The 17474-nt window shown below is 36.6% G+C and overlaps 1 protein-coding gene across 1 annotated transcript in view; it reads right to left on the reverse strand.

The window, feature by feature from the left end:
* LOC144442953 (uncharacterized) overlaps positions 1–17474 on the reverse strand; it is a 120063-nt gene that overhangs the window by 64136 nt on the left and 38453 nt on the right. Inside the window, exons 2-4 of the mRNA XM_078132326.1 lie at positions 7407–11790; positions 4097–4358; positions 578–620 (exon numbers count right to left, since the gene is read on the reverse strand). Coding sequence (XP_077988452.1) covers positions 578–620; positions 4097–4358; positions 7407–11790 — 4689 coding nt within the window. The remainder of the gene's footprint in view (positions 1–577; positions 621–4096; positions 4359–7406; positions 11791–17474) is intronic.

Below are 17474 nucleotides of genomic sequence, written 5' to 3' on the forward strand. Positions count from 1 at the left end.
TATGAACACACTTTTCAAAAATTCAAAAAAATTTCAAAATTGTATGTAAATGTCAAGTTTATCTATCTAGTCGAACTATTGCTTCTACAGAAAGATTTGAGGAATAGAAAGCAGCTGTCAGACTACAATACTAGTGGTTGTATAATATACTAACACTACTTCACTACTTTGTGGCTTGAAGTTGCTTAAGAAGTTGCTCAGAGTAAAGAGTTCTACGATAGAGGTGCATCTGTGAGGATGACGTGGGTACATCGTAACACAGTCCGAGTAACAAGAGTGATAGTTACAAGACAAAAAACACCGCACAAACACAAAACAGTGAATCTGATAAAATATCAGTTACAATGGAAAGAAAAGGGTGGGAAGCAAAATATTTTCAAACTGTGCAAATTTTGACGAAAAAAACATGACCACACCATGAATATATGAAATATGACAACTACAGCAAGCTTTATAAACAATGCAGGTTACTTGAACCTGACACATTGCTAAACTTTATCAGCAAGAAGCCATCAGAATTCTACCAAGCAGATCATCAAAAGATAAAAAGCTTTCATAGAAAACAGCATAGTTTTACCTTCTTTTGTCCTGGTTGTACTCGGCGGTAAATCTTCGGATTGCTGAAACAAATCAAACAGTAAATTAATTTGGGAGTTGAGAAAACTTGGGATCAATCCCAATTATTTTCTGAATGTAACAAGAGATAAGTATACTTTATCTTAATGTCTATACTAACTTCAGCGTTTGTCTCCACTATCTTTGTTAAAAAGTTTAATTTGCATTGTTCTTTCAATCACAACAAAACTTAAAACTCAATATACAATTCTAGAATCATCACTTCAACTTCAATGCACAAGCTCTGTCGGGGTTAAATCTGGGGTATTTGTAAGACATGGGTGGCTATTTCAAGAAAATATACCTGGCCTAGAACACAAACCGATATGACACGCAGTAATTTGAGGGGATGTGTAGAATTATAGACCTTCCCTTGGTGGAGGGTCTATAGTAGAATTGATTGATGACGGCATAGAAGACAAAGGGTTTAAAATATTCAGTTCCTGACACTTGAGGGCTCTGTCTTATGCTGCAAATATTTTGCTTGCACACTAGTATCTTTAATTAAACATGAGAGCTGGAAACTGAAGGTAAACTAATATATTAGAATGTCTGTTGAAATGAAACACATTACACTGTCATTGTACTCTACCATACTATGTTACACTTTTCTTATCAAGACTACCACTGTGTAAACATATCAGTGTACATGTACATGTAATTTGACAGGGAATACAAACATTGCAATAATGTGATGCTTCAATAAACAACAAACAACAGCAGTTGATAATTTTTTGCTCTATTTTTATCTACGTTGGAGGAAAAAGGCCATAACAACTGTAGTCCTACGATAGTAAACACTAGTAATGCTTAAATGTATCTAATATTTTACTACCTAGTAGTCTGTAAGATACAGACATTCGTGCCACTATCAGCCAGCACTCATCAGTCATGGTTAAGAAGCCTGATAGGGCTGAACAACATGATGTATCTTACAGTCTAACTACCTAGTTGGCTGATGTTTTGTTGAGTACATCAATAATACAATAACTATAATGTCATTCTTAAATACTTACACTTTGTGATATTTGAGGTATCGATTCTGTGGCCACAAAGTGTTTTTGATAAACAGCATTGCATAAGTAAAACCTACCTAAGTAGCTCAGTAATGCTGTTAGGTTTGTCAAAAAATTTATTGAACATAGAGGGCACAGTGTAAATTTTACTAGCCTGTCACTGTATAGAAAAGTTCTAAAAACCTATGCTAAATCACTGCATGCCATTTACAAAATTATAAAATTCTGAATAGCTTTATCTATGCAGGATTACCTACTGACAAAGTTTTAACAGCTGAGAATGGTTGTATTGATTTAATATTACCTTTTAAAGGCCAAGTTCAGACAAGGATTAAAAATTATTTAAAATAGTTTTCTGGAAGAACTATAGAAAAAGTTGGTCCTGAACACAGAATGATCATGTATGGCTCTAATAAGTAGGTAGGGTTAATGGGACGACCTTGGATTGAAACATGGGCCTTTAAGTAGGTTGTATGTAACACTTAGCTGAAAATGGCTGGATTAATAAATTCTCACACTTTTAACACTTCGTAGAGGAGTATTAGATTTACTATTAGTTACCTTGTAACAGTTAGGTGGCAAGGGTTGTATTTTAATAAAGTATTCCCATTTGATATGTACATAACAGTTTATACAGTTTCTCTAGTACAGTTCTACATTTTGAAATGGTGGTGACAACAGTTTGCACTTTTAGGTCAAACTATTTTTCTAGGTCATAATAAAGATAACTGTCAATGAGTATAGCATACAGGTGTTTGATTTATGCAGTTGACATCTGATAACTTACTGAAGAGTTACAAAGACAATTAACAGGTATGTTAAGAATTTTCCTCAACAAGTGTCTACAGGATGTAAAGTATGCCTTCCCAACCAGTATGCCTTCTGTATAACGCCAATTTGACACACTAATGATACACACCAATTTATGCCACATCAGCATTTGGTCGTTCCCCCCCCCCCCCATCCCTTACTGTGGTGACTCACAAAAATATCAACTTTTATTTTGACTCACAGCAACATTTAGTGTCTTTTATTAGTGGGAACCCTGTTCACAACTATAAAAATACACCTCGTGAACACTACCACTTTGCATGAAGAATTTCTTTTATTTAAGTTGGAATTGCCTCCAGGGAATATTCAAGTACATCTACTGAAAGAAATAATGTCAATATTTTCTTGTCTTGCTTAAATTTTTGTTTGCATTTTAATTTTCATATTTTCAATTCAAACAATTTATACGAAATGTCATAATCAATACAAATATCAATTCTTGGACAACTTTAATTTCAAATATCATAGTTTAAAACTTACAAAACTGTCCATTGTTTGCTCACATATTTATGGTAAGCATTGTTTGCTATTTAACTTTCATGTTTACATTTGTGATAATAACTCTGTATTCATTCCTCTGTATTCTATTGTTAATACATTACGCAACCCTTAGACAATCTCTAGGTTTTGTAATTGACATTATTAATATGCGAATTGAATATACATTTTTGCAATTTGTACGAATACCATAATTTTAAGCCTATAGGAGTACTAGTGCACTTTACAATGGTATACTCAAACCCCTGTGTATGTCCATACCCTTATATACATTTTTGCAATTTGTACAAATAACATAATTTTGGGCCTATAGGAGGAGTACTATTCCACTTGTCTATGTCAAATATACATTTTTGGCAATTTGTACGAATGGCATAATTTCGAGCCTATAGGAGTACTAGTGCATTTTACAGTGGTATACTTTTCTCAAACCCCTGTGTATGTGTACCACCATGCCACATATTTTAAGTATTCCTGTCAAGAATAAACCAAACATACCAGCAATATTTGCAGAGTGACAGATACAATGTTTACCTAGTCAGTTGTAGAATGACAATGTACAAAAGTCAAACATATGAATACAAGGGGTGGACAACACAAGAATAGATGACCCTCGACCATGTCTTTAAAAAACAAATTTATAATGAGACACTGAGTCACTTGTTTTTTTTCCCCTTCGATTATACATAGGATTTCAAGCATGAAGCCTTCTGGCAGTGTATACTGAATTTTCAAACTTATGTAAAGGCAGTCTGTAGTACAACGTCCATTTTTTTACACCATAGTCTACCTTTGTAATAACAATTTTTTTGGCGAGTCAAAAGGTAAATTGGTGCATGTCACACTCAATTATGCACTTAATTAGCTTTATCGATGTAGTGTCATTGAGAGATCACGCTGTGAAATAGAACTATCACTTCTCTTGTTTTCTGCTAGTTTTCTATTTGTTTTCAGTTCCTAACAAATTGAGACAATGGTGAAAATGATCAATTACATAAGACTGCATAATTGTTCTATTTAATCAATACTGAACATAAAAGACATGTTACATAAGTCTACAGCATACCTATATCAGATACAGAACATAGCTCAAGAGGTCATTCAATTAATCATGTCAACGCATATTACACACCCACCTCTAAGGGATCCCTCGGTCGGGGATTTCTCAGGTAACACTCCTCTGAATGGATATGGTCGTGAGATGAAGAACCAGTTTCATAGTCACTGGTGGACATCAATGGTTTCTGTTCCACGTCGTCATCTTCATCATCACTTTCTTGTTTCCGTAGGTATCCTTGAGGGTGTCTGTTTTGCATATCTTCATCACTACTTCCAAGTGACGTTGGACTGCCAGAGTGAGCCCTCTGGTTTTGCTTCACTGCTAGCCTTTCTCTCTCTCTAAAGTCAAAAACAGAGTAGCCAACGGTTACACCCCTGAATACTGCCCTCAAAACCAACGTCAGTCATAAACAAAAGAAAGAGGACATTGAACACTAGAGGATGCTCTTCCTACAGCATGCATATCTCTATTTTTAGTCCACATATGTACATTGCAGACAAAACGAAACTATTTTATATAACTAACAAATCATAATTTTCAATAATCTAGCCTCAATATTAAAATGACTTTTTGAAAACATGATAAATAACTATAATTTTTTGAAGTGATGAAAGCAGAGCATAAATTAAATCGTAATTATTTTCTTTCAATCAAACACAATTGTATTATTATTACCAATTTTGTATTTTTACAAATTTTCAACATGATTTTTTCCAATTTTTCTTTCTAAATTTATAACTTTCACTTATATGTAAGTCGACTAAATACTATCATGATGGCCTTTCTGGAATATCAAAATGACGAACTCAGGATAAACATTATTAACCCATTATAAAAATAATCTGATCGTTTTGCATAAATTAGTGGACACTGGGTTCACATTAAATATTAAATGTTATTACTGAACGCGTCAGAAAATGTTTTAGAATAATCCTCTTGTACATCTCTGACGATGTTGACACACTAAAAATTTGGGAAAATTTAACACACCCCCCCCCCCCCCCCCCCCCCCCCAAAAAAAAAAAAATTGTTCCAACATAATATATCCATTTGGTGGGGTTGGGATAGGGTGAGGGTGATGTTTCAAAACGGTTCAAAACGCAACGTACATTGTACAAATGCTGAGGTTCACGCTGGATTAACAAGCAGCTACCTCCAAGTTTCAATTATCGATAACATGCATCAATTGGAATCAACGATAAAGCTTTGCTATGAACTAGGAACTCCAGAACATTGAAATATTCAAAACACAACCTACAAATGCCGAGGTTCACCCTCGATTAACAAACGGCTACCTCCAAGTTTCAATTATCAACAGTACCCCTGGTATGGAATGTAATCTTTTATATACAGCCAATGATTATTTCCATACATACATGTACATACATATGTATCACTGTATGTTGGAATCAACGATAAAGCTTTGCTATGGACTAGGAATCTGAGAATCTTTTAGCCATTTTCTCTGCTAATCCCCTCACTGGGATAACTGGCCCTAGGGCAAGCAATCTCATTTTCCCACAACTAATGCAATATTAATACAACCGAAGGAGCTTGACTCTGCTTTAGGGGATAACTAGTAGAAGCCAAGATTTTGTAAGATTTGGTTTTTACTCAAATATTTCTTTGCAATACGGAGTGTGCTTACATATACCTATAAATGTCTCATTATGTATTACATGTATATGATTGATTTCAGTTCTGTGATTAGAATTAGAAATCAAATTTTATGAAATCATAAGCTATATACATGCCTGTATCAGGTAACGAAGTGTCTTGTTCACAGAATTATTACAAAATCAATTAGTTCTGATTGGGAAAAGAAAGTACTGTTATAATTTCAACATGCCATGCCATGAGCAGAAGGAAGGCTTTGGTAATATGCAGTGTTGAAAATACATCACACAAAGGCAATGAGGAAACCCATATACGTGTATGATACTACCAACGAAGGATTAACTGTGTGTGTGTGTGTGTGTGTGTGTGTGTGTGTGTGTGTGTGTGTGTGTGTGTGTGTGTGTGTGTGTGTGTGTGTGTGTGTGTGTGTACGTGTGTGTGTGTGTACGTGTGTGTGTGTGCATGCGTGTGTGTGTGTGTGTACATGCATCTAACTCACTTGTACCCATATACAATGCTATCAAATGAACATGTGTGAGTGTGTAGTCTCTCTCAATGAATAAATAAATAAATATGATCAGCAGCCTAAAAATATCCTTTAAGGTTGAGACAGCAAACTTAAAATTGTATATGAAATGGAGATCATGCATACAATATTCTGAAATTTATCAATTATTCAAAACTTGCACAATGCACAAAATCTTATCTTTGTTTTTTCCCTACATACCACTCTCTGGTTACTGTTTCCTTTAGGCTAAGTGAAAATCATCACTTTATGATCTAAAAAGCCTTCTCTGACAAAATCTTTTCAGTATTTTGATGTTTGGGTATAATCACTTCTTGATATTATCAAATCAAGGTACCTCTAAATTCCTTATTCTCAGCTCATTTCAACACACACTTCCCTTGCTGAGTAAAGAAATTTTTTTGAAATGATGTCTTCTTGAATTAGGTACCATAAACCAGAAATACTACAGTTTCAATAAAGGATTTTACATCTTGTTGCAGATCTTGTGAAATATGCATATATGCCTAGCAACAACGGTTGTCAAACATGTGACCGTGGTCAAGCTTTCGCCATGGCCATGTGCAATGATTTTGAGAACAACAGTATCAGCTTGACCACTCTCACATGTGGTTGCTATGAATGCAATGGCTCACGCAGGATCTCGTGAAATCAGCCAACCGGCTTAAACGAGCATGATGTTTTTTTACGTCTCATACAATGTTTTCTGTTACAAATTACACATGAAAAAAAATGCAGGCACTGATAGCTGGCATGCACACGAAAGTTACATTTTATTTCACTGTGGACTTTTGTGTTTGAATCTTCCTTGTTTCATCTGACAGCAATGTTGATTTGTGTTCACAGTGAGACAAAATGTATCATGCTTGTGCACTATCAGTGTCTGCATTTTTGTTATATGTAATTTGTAACAAAAAAAAACATTATGCAAACTTTAAAACATCATGCCGAATGTTTTAAATACTATTTTTACCTCGGAGTGTCAACTACATAATTAATGAACCTTTTTGATTTTTTGTCAGTTACTGGATCAATTCAGTAGGTGATACACAAATACAGTATGCCTTAAATTAATCACTGACATAATATATCAAACTCCTTAAAGTATAGGTATAGCTTGAAAGGTCCGCTTGTTTGTCTGCTTATGTAACCACTTGCTAGACAATGTACTCGATTCCTAGAATATTATCAATTCATGACAAACAAACAACAACAAAATGGATATCAGCAGTTGTTACCTTACCTTTCTATTTCCTGTCGTCTTCTGTCTTCATCCTGTTGTTGTTTCTTGGCATAGAAAGGTCTGAGCACCCAGACAGGTTCTTCTGGTTCTTTTTCAACATAGAATGTTGGTGACTTGAGTAGTTTGTTTTTGCTCTGTGTTATGACACTCTGGATCTCACTCAATGTATTACTAGAAACTACTCCATCCTCTCCAATATACTGCCCTGCTTCATCATATTCCAACCGATCTGCATCTTCGTAACGTCCACTGTCTTCTTCACCATGTGTCATCCTTTCGCACATCCCTTCATCGTAATCCTCATCTTCCTCATCTGCGTCCATGAACTGATCTTCTTCCGGTCTGCGTTGTCCCACATCACCGCTCAGATCTAGAGAATGGATGCCGGAAAGCCTTAACCCTGTTTTGTCGTACACTGGTTGACCATGTGGCACTCCTTTTATGGTGCCTTCCACAGACGTTACGGATTTGGCTGGAGAGTTGGATGTGCTGGAATGTGATGGCAGTGCTTTAGCGGGTGACGGGTTTGAGGAAGTGGTTGATGATCTTGCTGGAGAGGCAGTTTTTGACATGGCTTGCTTCTGTGGGGATTGTGTCATGGATCGTGCAGGTGACACTTGTTGTTTATTTGGTGACAGTTGAGTTGACTGACTAGGAGAATAAGGGTGTCGACCCTTCTGTGGATTCTGACTCATGAAAGCTCGTGATCTTTCCATGTCAGCAAGTTCCCGCTCAGCCAGTTTTGCCAAAGTGGCATGATCTACTGATGATAACTGTGGATCTCTGCTCTCCTTGCTTACACCTTCTACATCTATAAGTTTATACCTTCTAGTTGGTGTTAGAGGTTCTTCTAGATCCTTTTTACTTGTGGCTGGTCTTCCAGATACATCTCTGTTTCCAAACCTATCTAAAGACTGGTCTCCCTCATTTTCTTGAGTTGGGGAAGTCTCTCGATTAGCAAGCTCATAACTATTTCGTCTACGGTTGGCTGGTCGTAAGAAGATATCTTCTCCTTTGCTACCAACCTGTCCTGGATCCTCTCTGCGTATTCTTTCTTCTTCTTCTCGTTTGGCTTGCAACTCTGCTGCTCTCTGCGCAACTTTTTTTCTATTTCTCTCAATAAGGTAAGCCTGGCTTTCTGCGATATCATCATAAACAACTTGCCCACATGTGCAGACTGGCTGGTGTTCAGATTCTGCTTCGTCATGTCCATGTGGTGCTTTTTGCATCGTTGTTGGACTTCTATCTCCATTTGTCACCAGGTTACTTATGTCATCAGGTTGCTGGGGTTGATGGTATGGTGAAGTGCACCCACTTGAATGTCGTGATTCATTTTCTAAGTCTAGGCTTTCTGGGTACTCATACTCTTTAGGTTGCTGTTGTTTACCATAACTTGAACTTCCATACTCTGCAAATCTTTTGCTTTGTGCCTGACTTATATTATGTGGCACCTGCCTACGTGCTATGCCTGGGGACCTCTGCTGTGGTCGCCGTGGTTCGTTGACTGGGAGAGTGGTATCTTGATGGCTCTCTTTGGAAAGATTCTGCAGTTGGTCATCTGTTCCAGGATGCATTTTCGGAGATGGTGTTTGTTGTCTTGGCTGATTAAATCCAGACGTGATGACCCTTTCATCCATTGCAGTGGGGCTTCTACTTGGTACTGCCTTTTGTTCTGCTGTAGGACCTCTTTTGGGATCCCAAACATTTCTCCCTTGGGGAAGATCCTCAATAGCACCTCTTCCTGGTGTACCACTTGTAGCACTGCTCAAACTCACCAGGTTTGATCCACCTCTTGTTGTTGCTGGATTATAACTCCTCTGTGACATTTTCTCCCTAGATGTACTTGAATATTGAGACCCTTGTGGTTGCTTTGGACTCATTTTGTCTCCTTGTCTGTTCACTCTTACAGCAGTTCCAGGAGCATCTGCTTTCCTTCTTCGTTCCTGTGCTGGTTTATGTATTTCAGGTTCTCTTGATTCACGTGAGACAGGGACCGTAGTTTCTCTATTCTCAGGTGAACTGGGTTGTTTACTTGATCTTGTTGGATGCACACTGGCAGCATGCACAGGCTGTCGCCTGGTTTCAACATTTGCATTGGGATTTGGTTTGGAAGTAATAGTCCTTTGTGTAGTAGCAGGTGCTTTTTGTATATTACTTTTAGGTACATTACCAGCAGCAAGTCTTTGGTTGCTACTTCTTCCATACGGTTGGGAAGACTGTCTACCTTGGTCAATACCTCTTCCACGCCCTTTTCTAGCATTTACATCACCCTGAAGGCTTGTCTGAGGTGGAGCTGTTTGTCGTTTAGCAAATCTATCTTGATCTGCTTCGACTGAATCACTCACTTTTGGTGGAACATAACTGTATGCCATACCTACTGGGATGTCATCAAAATTTGTATACTTTTTAGGAGCAGAGGGACTTTTTGATTCTGCTGACTTGTTTTCTTTTATATCACGCACTGTCTCTCTTTGCAGAGGTGAAACTTCAGATACTTTTCCTACTCCCTTTTGTTCAAGAAGTAGATTGCCACCTAACTGTTCATCACTTATTCCGACATCATCACTAAACTGACTGCTTTTCAAATCTTCAATAAATGGATTCTTTTTGTTAGCTGCACTACGAGCAGCGCTATATCTTTTGACTGGTTCTGATAGATCACTGGTACTCATAACAAAATGTTCACTCTCAGGAATTGTCACGTTTCTGTCATTCCACACAGACTTTGGACTTTCAACAATAAATTTATCCGCTTTGACTTGAGATGGACCTAAGACATTAACCAGATTTCTATGTATTTCACTGTCTAATTCTAACCTAATTTCTGAGTCCTCAAACTGCTGCCCATCCTTGTACATATATGCTTCTTGTGTTTCAGGTGCATCTTCAAATAGCATATCAGTTGCACTTATGGCTGGTTTAGAGTGGACATTCATTTGATACCCAAGATCAATTTCTGGTTGTTGTATATACTCCTGCTGTTTTGGTATTTGAGACTTAGTGGAATAAGTCTCTGGTTCTTTCAAATCGTATTCATGAGGGGTCATATCTTCTATCACTTCCTTTTCTACCACAGCATCTCCACCAATTTCTGCTTCTGCATGCACGGCTAAAACCTCCTGTAAAACATCTTCAGTCATAGATTCTGGGAATTCTTTGTATTCAGGTGCTTCTTCAACAGCAGTAGATGCTTGGTTAAAATGTGAAGATACAAACTTATCTATTTCTATATTGTGTTCAGATCTTTCAACAACTGGTTCTGTATAGTATGAATCCTCAGGATGATAAATGACACCCTCTGGCTCATAACTAACATCATCAGTCTGATAACTAACACCTTCTGGTTGATATCCCATATCCTCAGGTTGATAGCTGACATCTTTGCTCTGATAAGTGACAACTTCTGGTTGATGATCAACATCCTCAGTTTGATCACTGACATCCTGTGGTTGATAACCAACATCTTTTGTTTGATAATCAACATTCTCAAGTTGATAACTGGCATCTTCAGGTTGATAACCAGCATCTTCAGGTTGATAACCAGCATCTTCAGGTTGATAACCTGCATCTTCAGGTTGATAACCTGCATCTTCAGGTTGATAACCAGCATCTTCAGGTTGATAACTGGCATCCTCAGGTTGATAACTGGCATCCTCAGGTTGATAGCTTACATCTTCTGGCTGGAGATTGATATTATCAGCCAGAGCATTTTCCTCTGTTTCATATCTATCAGTGTATATTTCCTGTTTGGGCTCACTGAACTCCTTCTGTTTGATCTGTTCACTTTCATCTTTATATCGATCGTCTTCTGTATAGTTCTCAGTCATTTCCTCTTCTTCATATTTCTCTACCACATCTTCCTCTGACTTATCGGATGGGGTAACAGCTGCTTGCATGCTACTTTCATCTTCAGGTTGAGATTCAAGAACATCCTGTTTGCTCTCTAGACCCTTTGCAATTTCTTGCTCCTCCTGTCTTTCAACATTAACATGTTCCTGTTCAAACGTATGATTCTCTTCCGGGGCATCATTTTCAGCATATTCCCCATCGTCATCTTGATAATTTTCATCACTATGCACATTCTTGACTTCATCAAAGCCATCAACTATGTTTGAATTTCCATTACTCTCAACAGGCTCATTATCTTCTTCGGGATCAGCATTACTATCCATCTCAGCATCTTCATACTGTGATTCAGGTAAATCTTGTTTTTCAGGTCTATCACTACCAGATTCACTGTGGTTGATTCCGCTGTCACGACTGTCTTCATCAAGGACTGTGTGCATAGGACTCTTTGTAGCTGAGTGTGCTGGGCTGAAATCGCTCTCAGCATCTTCAAACTGGGAGTCTCCAGCACGGTCATCCATTACAGCAGAATTGGTATCTGTAAATGTACAAATAAAGATTTATTAGAAACTTCTGATGTCTCTTTGTACTTGAAGTATCTCCACATGAAATGGATAGATTTCTGCCCTTGCTTAAACACAAACTACATATACAGTAACAACCAGGTCAGTGGAACGGATCATTCATAACAAAGGTCACTGTACATTGTACATTGTACTTACATTTGTGAAGCTATTTCACATGTGAAGCTATTTCATACAAACTCTTTTTCTTTAGTACTTCAACCAGGATTCATACAAGTAAGTCTTCCTTATTAAAACTAGGCAGCCACTTCAATTTATATCACCCAGTTTGCAAAATTTCATTACCCAAAACATATGCCTATAACTAACTTGAGTCTTAGTACATACACAATGTAAAATTAATTTCATCTGTATACCATACATTGTATCTGCAATCTTTAAAAGTGAACATTTTGAAATTTACGTGAAAAATCATGCAAGATTACAAGTATATGCATCATCATTATAATCTGCATCTCTTTCCTGTCCATCATGCATAAGAATAACTGTTCTTATTAAATTTTCACTTTGAAGAATACATCCCAATCATGATGTTCACACAGACCCGTGAAATGTAAGCTTGCATAATCAGTTATCATATATGTCCAGGTGTTAGTCATTCATATCTATTACATGTACAAATGTACCTCTCTAACACTACCCTGAAGGTTTCCTCAGCTTACTGCACAATAACACTTGGAATGTAGATTTTAATTCTCTGCCCTCTGGCCATAATGAGGAACATAAGTGACTATATTAAGTTATATCATGATAAACATGCTGCTATTTTTCCACCTCTCAACTACATTCTTTCAGCTGTTTTTACTGCAATTTACTGCTCAGAGACTCAGTTGTTAATAATGTAGATATAATATACATGTATCATATAATATATTCACAGACAGTTCAACAGCTTTAACTTGTTACATGTTCATGTATGTAACTTACAATGTTCTTGCATATATTTTAAGATACATGTAGTTACATTCTTTGAGGTGGTCATGATGTAAATGCATCATTAATCATTAGTCAGTTGAACAATACATGTACATGTAAATAATTTCCACACATATCTTGATACATATGTCCAAGAATTATATATCTGATTATGCTCAATTTTAGAATAGGTGGGGTAGGTAAATTTTTTATTTTATTTTTTTAACTTTTTTTTTCATGTGTGAGTGTCTATATTTGCATACACTTGTACAGTAATTTCAGTGGAGAACTCAGGTAAATTACCTGTACCTGGGGATCTCACATAAATTTCACCTACTTTATACTTCCCTTAACAAAAATACTATCACAATGTAAATTTCCACATTCATTCTGTGTTCTAGTTGCAACCATCCCACTGTTTAGTTCTGAAATCATTATTCTTAGGAAACATTATTTGTTTTGAGTCATTGAACTACAGCAAACATGCAGCACATTTGACTCCAGGCAAATCAGTTTCTACTGTACGTTCTTATATCCATGGTTCATTTCACCCTACATATACATCTTGATACAAATGTATGTGCCAACATACATTGTACATTCTCAGTCTTTCAAATGCATAAGCAATGATTTTTCATGAAAATTGCCATCAATTATGATGAGCAGAGACACTATTAAATGCACCATAAAAAAAGCAAGCAATTGCGGGTCAACATTTTACTTAGAGTGTAGTAAGCTATCCATTTCCATCAAAATACATCTAACAGCTGTGCTTCAGACATTACCCTACCTAGGCCAATTGCCATCATGATTTAATCAATACATGTATATGGATGGATGGGGTGACCTGCTGCATTTCTTGGATAGAGTTCACATGGAAAGTACAACTTAAGTACCATAAGCAGCACTTCATACACAGTTGTAATATGAAGTGGCTATTCAAGTACACAATATGAATGTACATGTACATCTACAACATGTGACGGTACACATATGTACATGTACATGTCATTCTGTATACATCTTGTCCACTGTATATATATATACATGAATCACTGTAGTTTACAATATCTTATCATTTGAAAGCAACTTGACGAGGTGCAACCTGAAGGCATCATCATAAAACAACAGGCCACATCACGGCACTATACATGTACATGAATATGTTCAAAACATGCCGCTGCATACATTTTTGTAAGTTGAAGATTTAAGGCTTGGGAGAATGCCTGAAGGGGACAAGTACATTAAAATGTATATGACTTAATACAGTACATGGCATAATCCACTGGCCATGGCATCATGTATAACACACAGTTTATAATCTGATTATAACCTTTCAATATTCTTAGTCATAAACTGCTATCTTGTCTCCTTGAAAGGGATAATACTTAGATTTTATTAACAAACTGAAATTGAAAATTTAATATTTCATATACTAATACGACAAAGCATAGTCCATTTCAAGAATTTAATATCACTGATGAGATCTTATTTGCGATTGAAATTTACATTTATTGATTAGGTAGAGTTTATGTGTATATAATATGGGCTGGGTAAAAGGGTATTTTCACTTGCAATATACAACATATACATGATATAGAGTAAGTGTGAACATGTACAAAGGTGACATAATTTTTCTGTATTCCATACATAACTCAGAAATCTACATGAACACTTATCTATAGAATTCATGTCACACGGTATTATCATTACAGAGGTCGCGTTAACGCGTTATTTGTGCGTATTTGACGCGCTATTTGACACTTGGGACGCCTTTTTTTGGACGTATGCGTCATTGGGGACGCATCATAAACAGGGGACAAATGGGGCTTACTGTTGGCAAACGTACGGTTATCATCTTTGCTTCGAAGTTGTAGAGCAGACATCGTGGAATTAGTCAGTTCTGATTGTAACTATTTATATGTGCAGTGTGACCTGTGAAATTTGAATATGACCCATCGTATATAAAACGTTCCAACAGTTTCATGTGCCCCATGACCATTTCCTGACGTGCCGAGCACGTCTTGGGTAGTTTAGAAACTACGTGATATTATAATTACTTATCCACGTGATTAGTTACTTATTAACAGACATGGTTTGGCAGAGTTTCCATCGATAGCACGGCCTTACGCTACGGTGAAGCATCTTCCCTCACGGGCGAAGTGATGATTAAATAGACCACATCGGTGGACAGTAATCTATGCTGAAGCCTTCACGTTGATAAATTCATACTGCCACGTCGCCATTTCATTCTCACTAAAACTGAAACTTATTTTGAGCTTCGTTAAGGGATCGAACGCATTACGTGTTGTACAGTGAACATGGCACACGTAAGGCATCGTTCAAGAATAAACGATTGCAACGTAGCGACACAAAATTTGTATCGAACTTTTACAACTGTGTCTCTGTCAAATTGAAGTTCACGCTGTCGTTCATACTTCATCATTCATGTCATGGAACTTAGTTTATGCATTGCGGTTTTGTATCATGGGGTAGTTTTATGTACTCCGTACGGTCCGACTCCAAGAAACTAACATTAGCTCTGGATTTATACGCTATGGGGTTTCGACACGTCTTCTCCCAGTCCGCTATATATTCATCCGGAGTTCTTTCTCGGAGCACATATTTTTAGAGAGTGATTACCATAGAAAATCGAAAGTCGAGAACGATGAAGTTAAACCTCTGTATAGCGTATTCTTGCATATAAATGTTTTCTTTTTGGAAGTACAAACTATGTACTTGTGTGCGGGAGAATGACACTGATGTGTTCATGTACATGTATTGACATTTGTAACGTATTTAGTGTACATCTGAAAGACATGTAGGGACTGTGTGCATGCAAATTTGGAAAAGACGCACCGTAATAGGATTTTTGACGCTAATTTTGGCAGGAACGCGTCCCAGAGACGCATCAGAAAAAAAGCTACCGCGACCTCTGCATTATTATTACTACTTGCATGTATTAAGGTATTCTACAGACATGTGTTCACTATTTGTAGTTTTACATTCACAAATAACCAAAATACCCATAAAACCTATATATATAACAAGAAGTATATTTCCAGTTGAAACCTTAGACGATTTTCTTATCGTATGCATTTTAAGTCAGTACACTCTGTAGACTGTATAAGCGCCTGTCAATTACTACGCAAGCTGTGATCCGAATATTCCTGACACAACTGCTACAACCCATAACACAAAAGTAAAGTGTTTTCTGTATGTACCACAACTGTTTATAGTATCCGTATCAAGTGTAAAAATATATTGTTGCATTTGCTAATTTATCACATTAGAAAGGCCACATGCTAGGCTTGTAAATAAACCAATTACAACAGTATACTTACACACTTGATATGAATGCTGAGAACGAGTATAGCACATAGAGAAAGTGCTTTACTTCAGTGTTACTGGTTGTATCTGAATGAGTGCTCGCACATACATGTATGATATGTAATACTACCATACTAATCATGCTTGTTACTAATGCCTTACATCATGGAAACAGAAAAATGTCAAACTAGGATTTATTCAATCAATTGAAGTACAAGTAATGTCTTGGTGATGTATGTAACAAAAAGATACATTTCCGACTGAATCAGCCATACTTTTAATATGAAAATCGGATAATTTTGCTGAGTTCAACAAACTCTTGAGAGGATTATGAAGCAAATTGTATTGGGAAACAAGAATCTCTGACACTGGTAATATCAGCTACAGGTACATGCATATTTACTTCATAGGAACATTAGTCATTGTACACATGTATGCACACCATTATATACTAAATATGCTTGTTTAATATGTGTGTAAAATTGGTTTATTTCCGTGAAATGAAAAATTTGCAAAATTACCCCTATACAAATGTATATGTAAGTAGTGAGTAGGTCATATGTACATGTATATAGCAGAAATAGACTATTAATGATTGAAATGGCAATATGGTGTCTTGTTTATGCAGACTTCATTTGGGAACATACTCCATTTCTAAACATAATAGTTCGTTCCCGTCTCATACACAGGGAGAGGTTAGCAACACAGCTACATTTGTAGAGCAACTTAAAAACCAATGATTTATTGACACAATTTTTGAGCATACCCAAAAATTACTATTGATGTTAGGATCACAAAGAAAGAAAATTTTATACAATCAAAAAAAACAAATGTGTCAACATTAAGGTTATGCCTGTTCAAACCTACATGTACACCCCTTTACCTGACCTAATGTAACCCCAGAGACTGACACAACTGGTATTTTTGTAAGTTGGGCTTTAGAGTTGACTCAGAGTCAACATAACTTGCCAAGTACATGTATCAACCCTGAACTCACTTCAAGGCACAATACTACTGTTGGTAAACTGTATTCATACCAAGTATGCTATCCCAAGTTGGCCTATGTTGCTTTAATGATTTAGCTGTTCAGTTCTACACAGAGGAAAAATGTGAGGAAATGAAATTTCCTGTAATAGGCATAGATGGAAGCTAATGAGTACCTGTCAGATACATGTAATGTAGATGGTTGATTGATTATAATTGTATTGCTAGAATGGATACGCTGCATGAAAGCCAAGTAAAAGTATATAAATATGATTAATTTGAAGTTTTCCTGGCCGGAATGTGATAGTATAAAGACCAGCATATCTACATTACTTTGATTTTTATGTGGAAAGTGAATATATGCAAATTAATGTGGTTGATGTGTAATTGTACATGTACAGATGTATGT

Source organism: Glandiceps talaboti, chromosome 12 (genome assembly GCF_964340395.1).
Source record: "Glandiceps talaboti chromosome 12, keGlaTala1.1, whole genome shotgun sequence".
Classification (NCBI taxonomy): domain Eukaryota; kingdom Metazoa; phylum Hemichordata; class Enteropneusta; family Spengelidae; genus Glandiceps; species Glandiceps talaboti.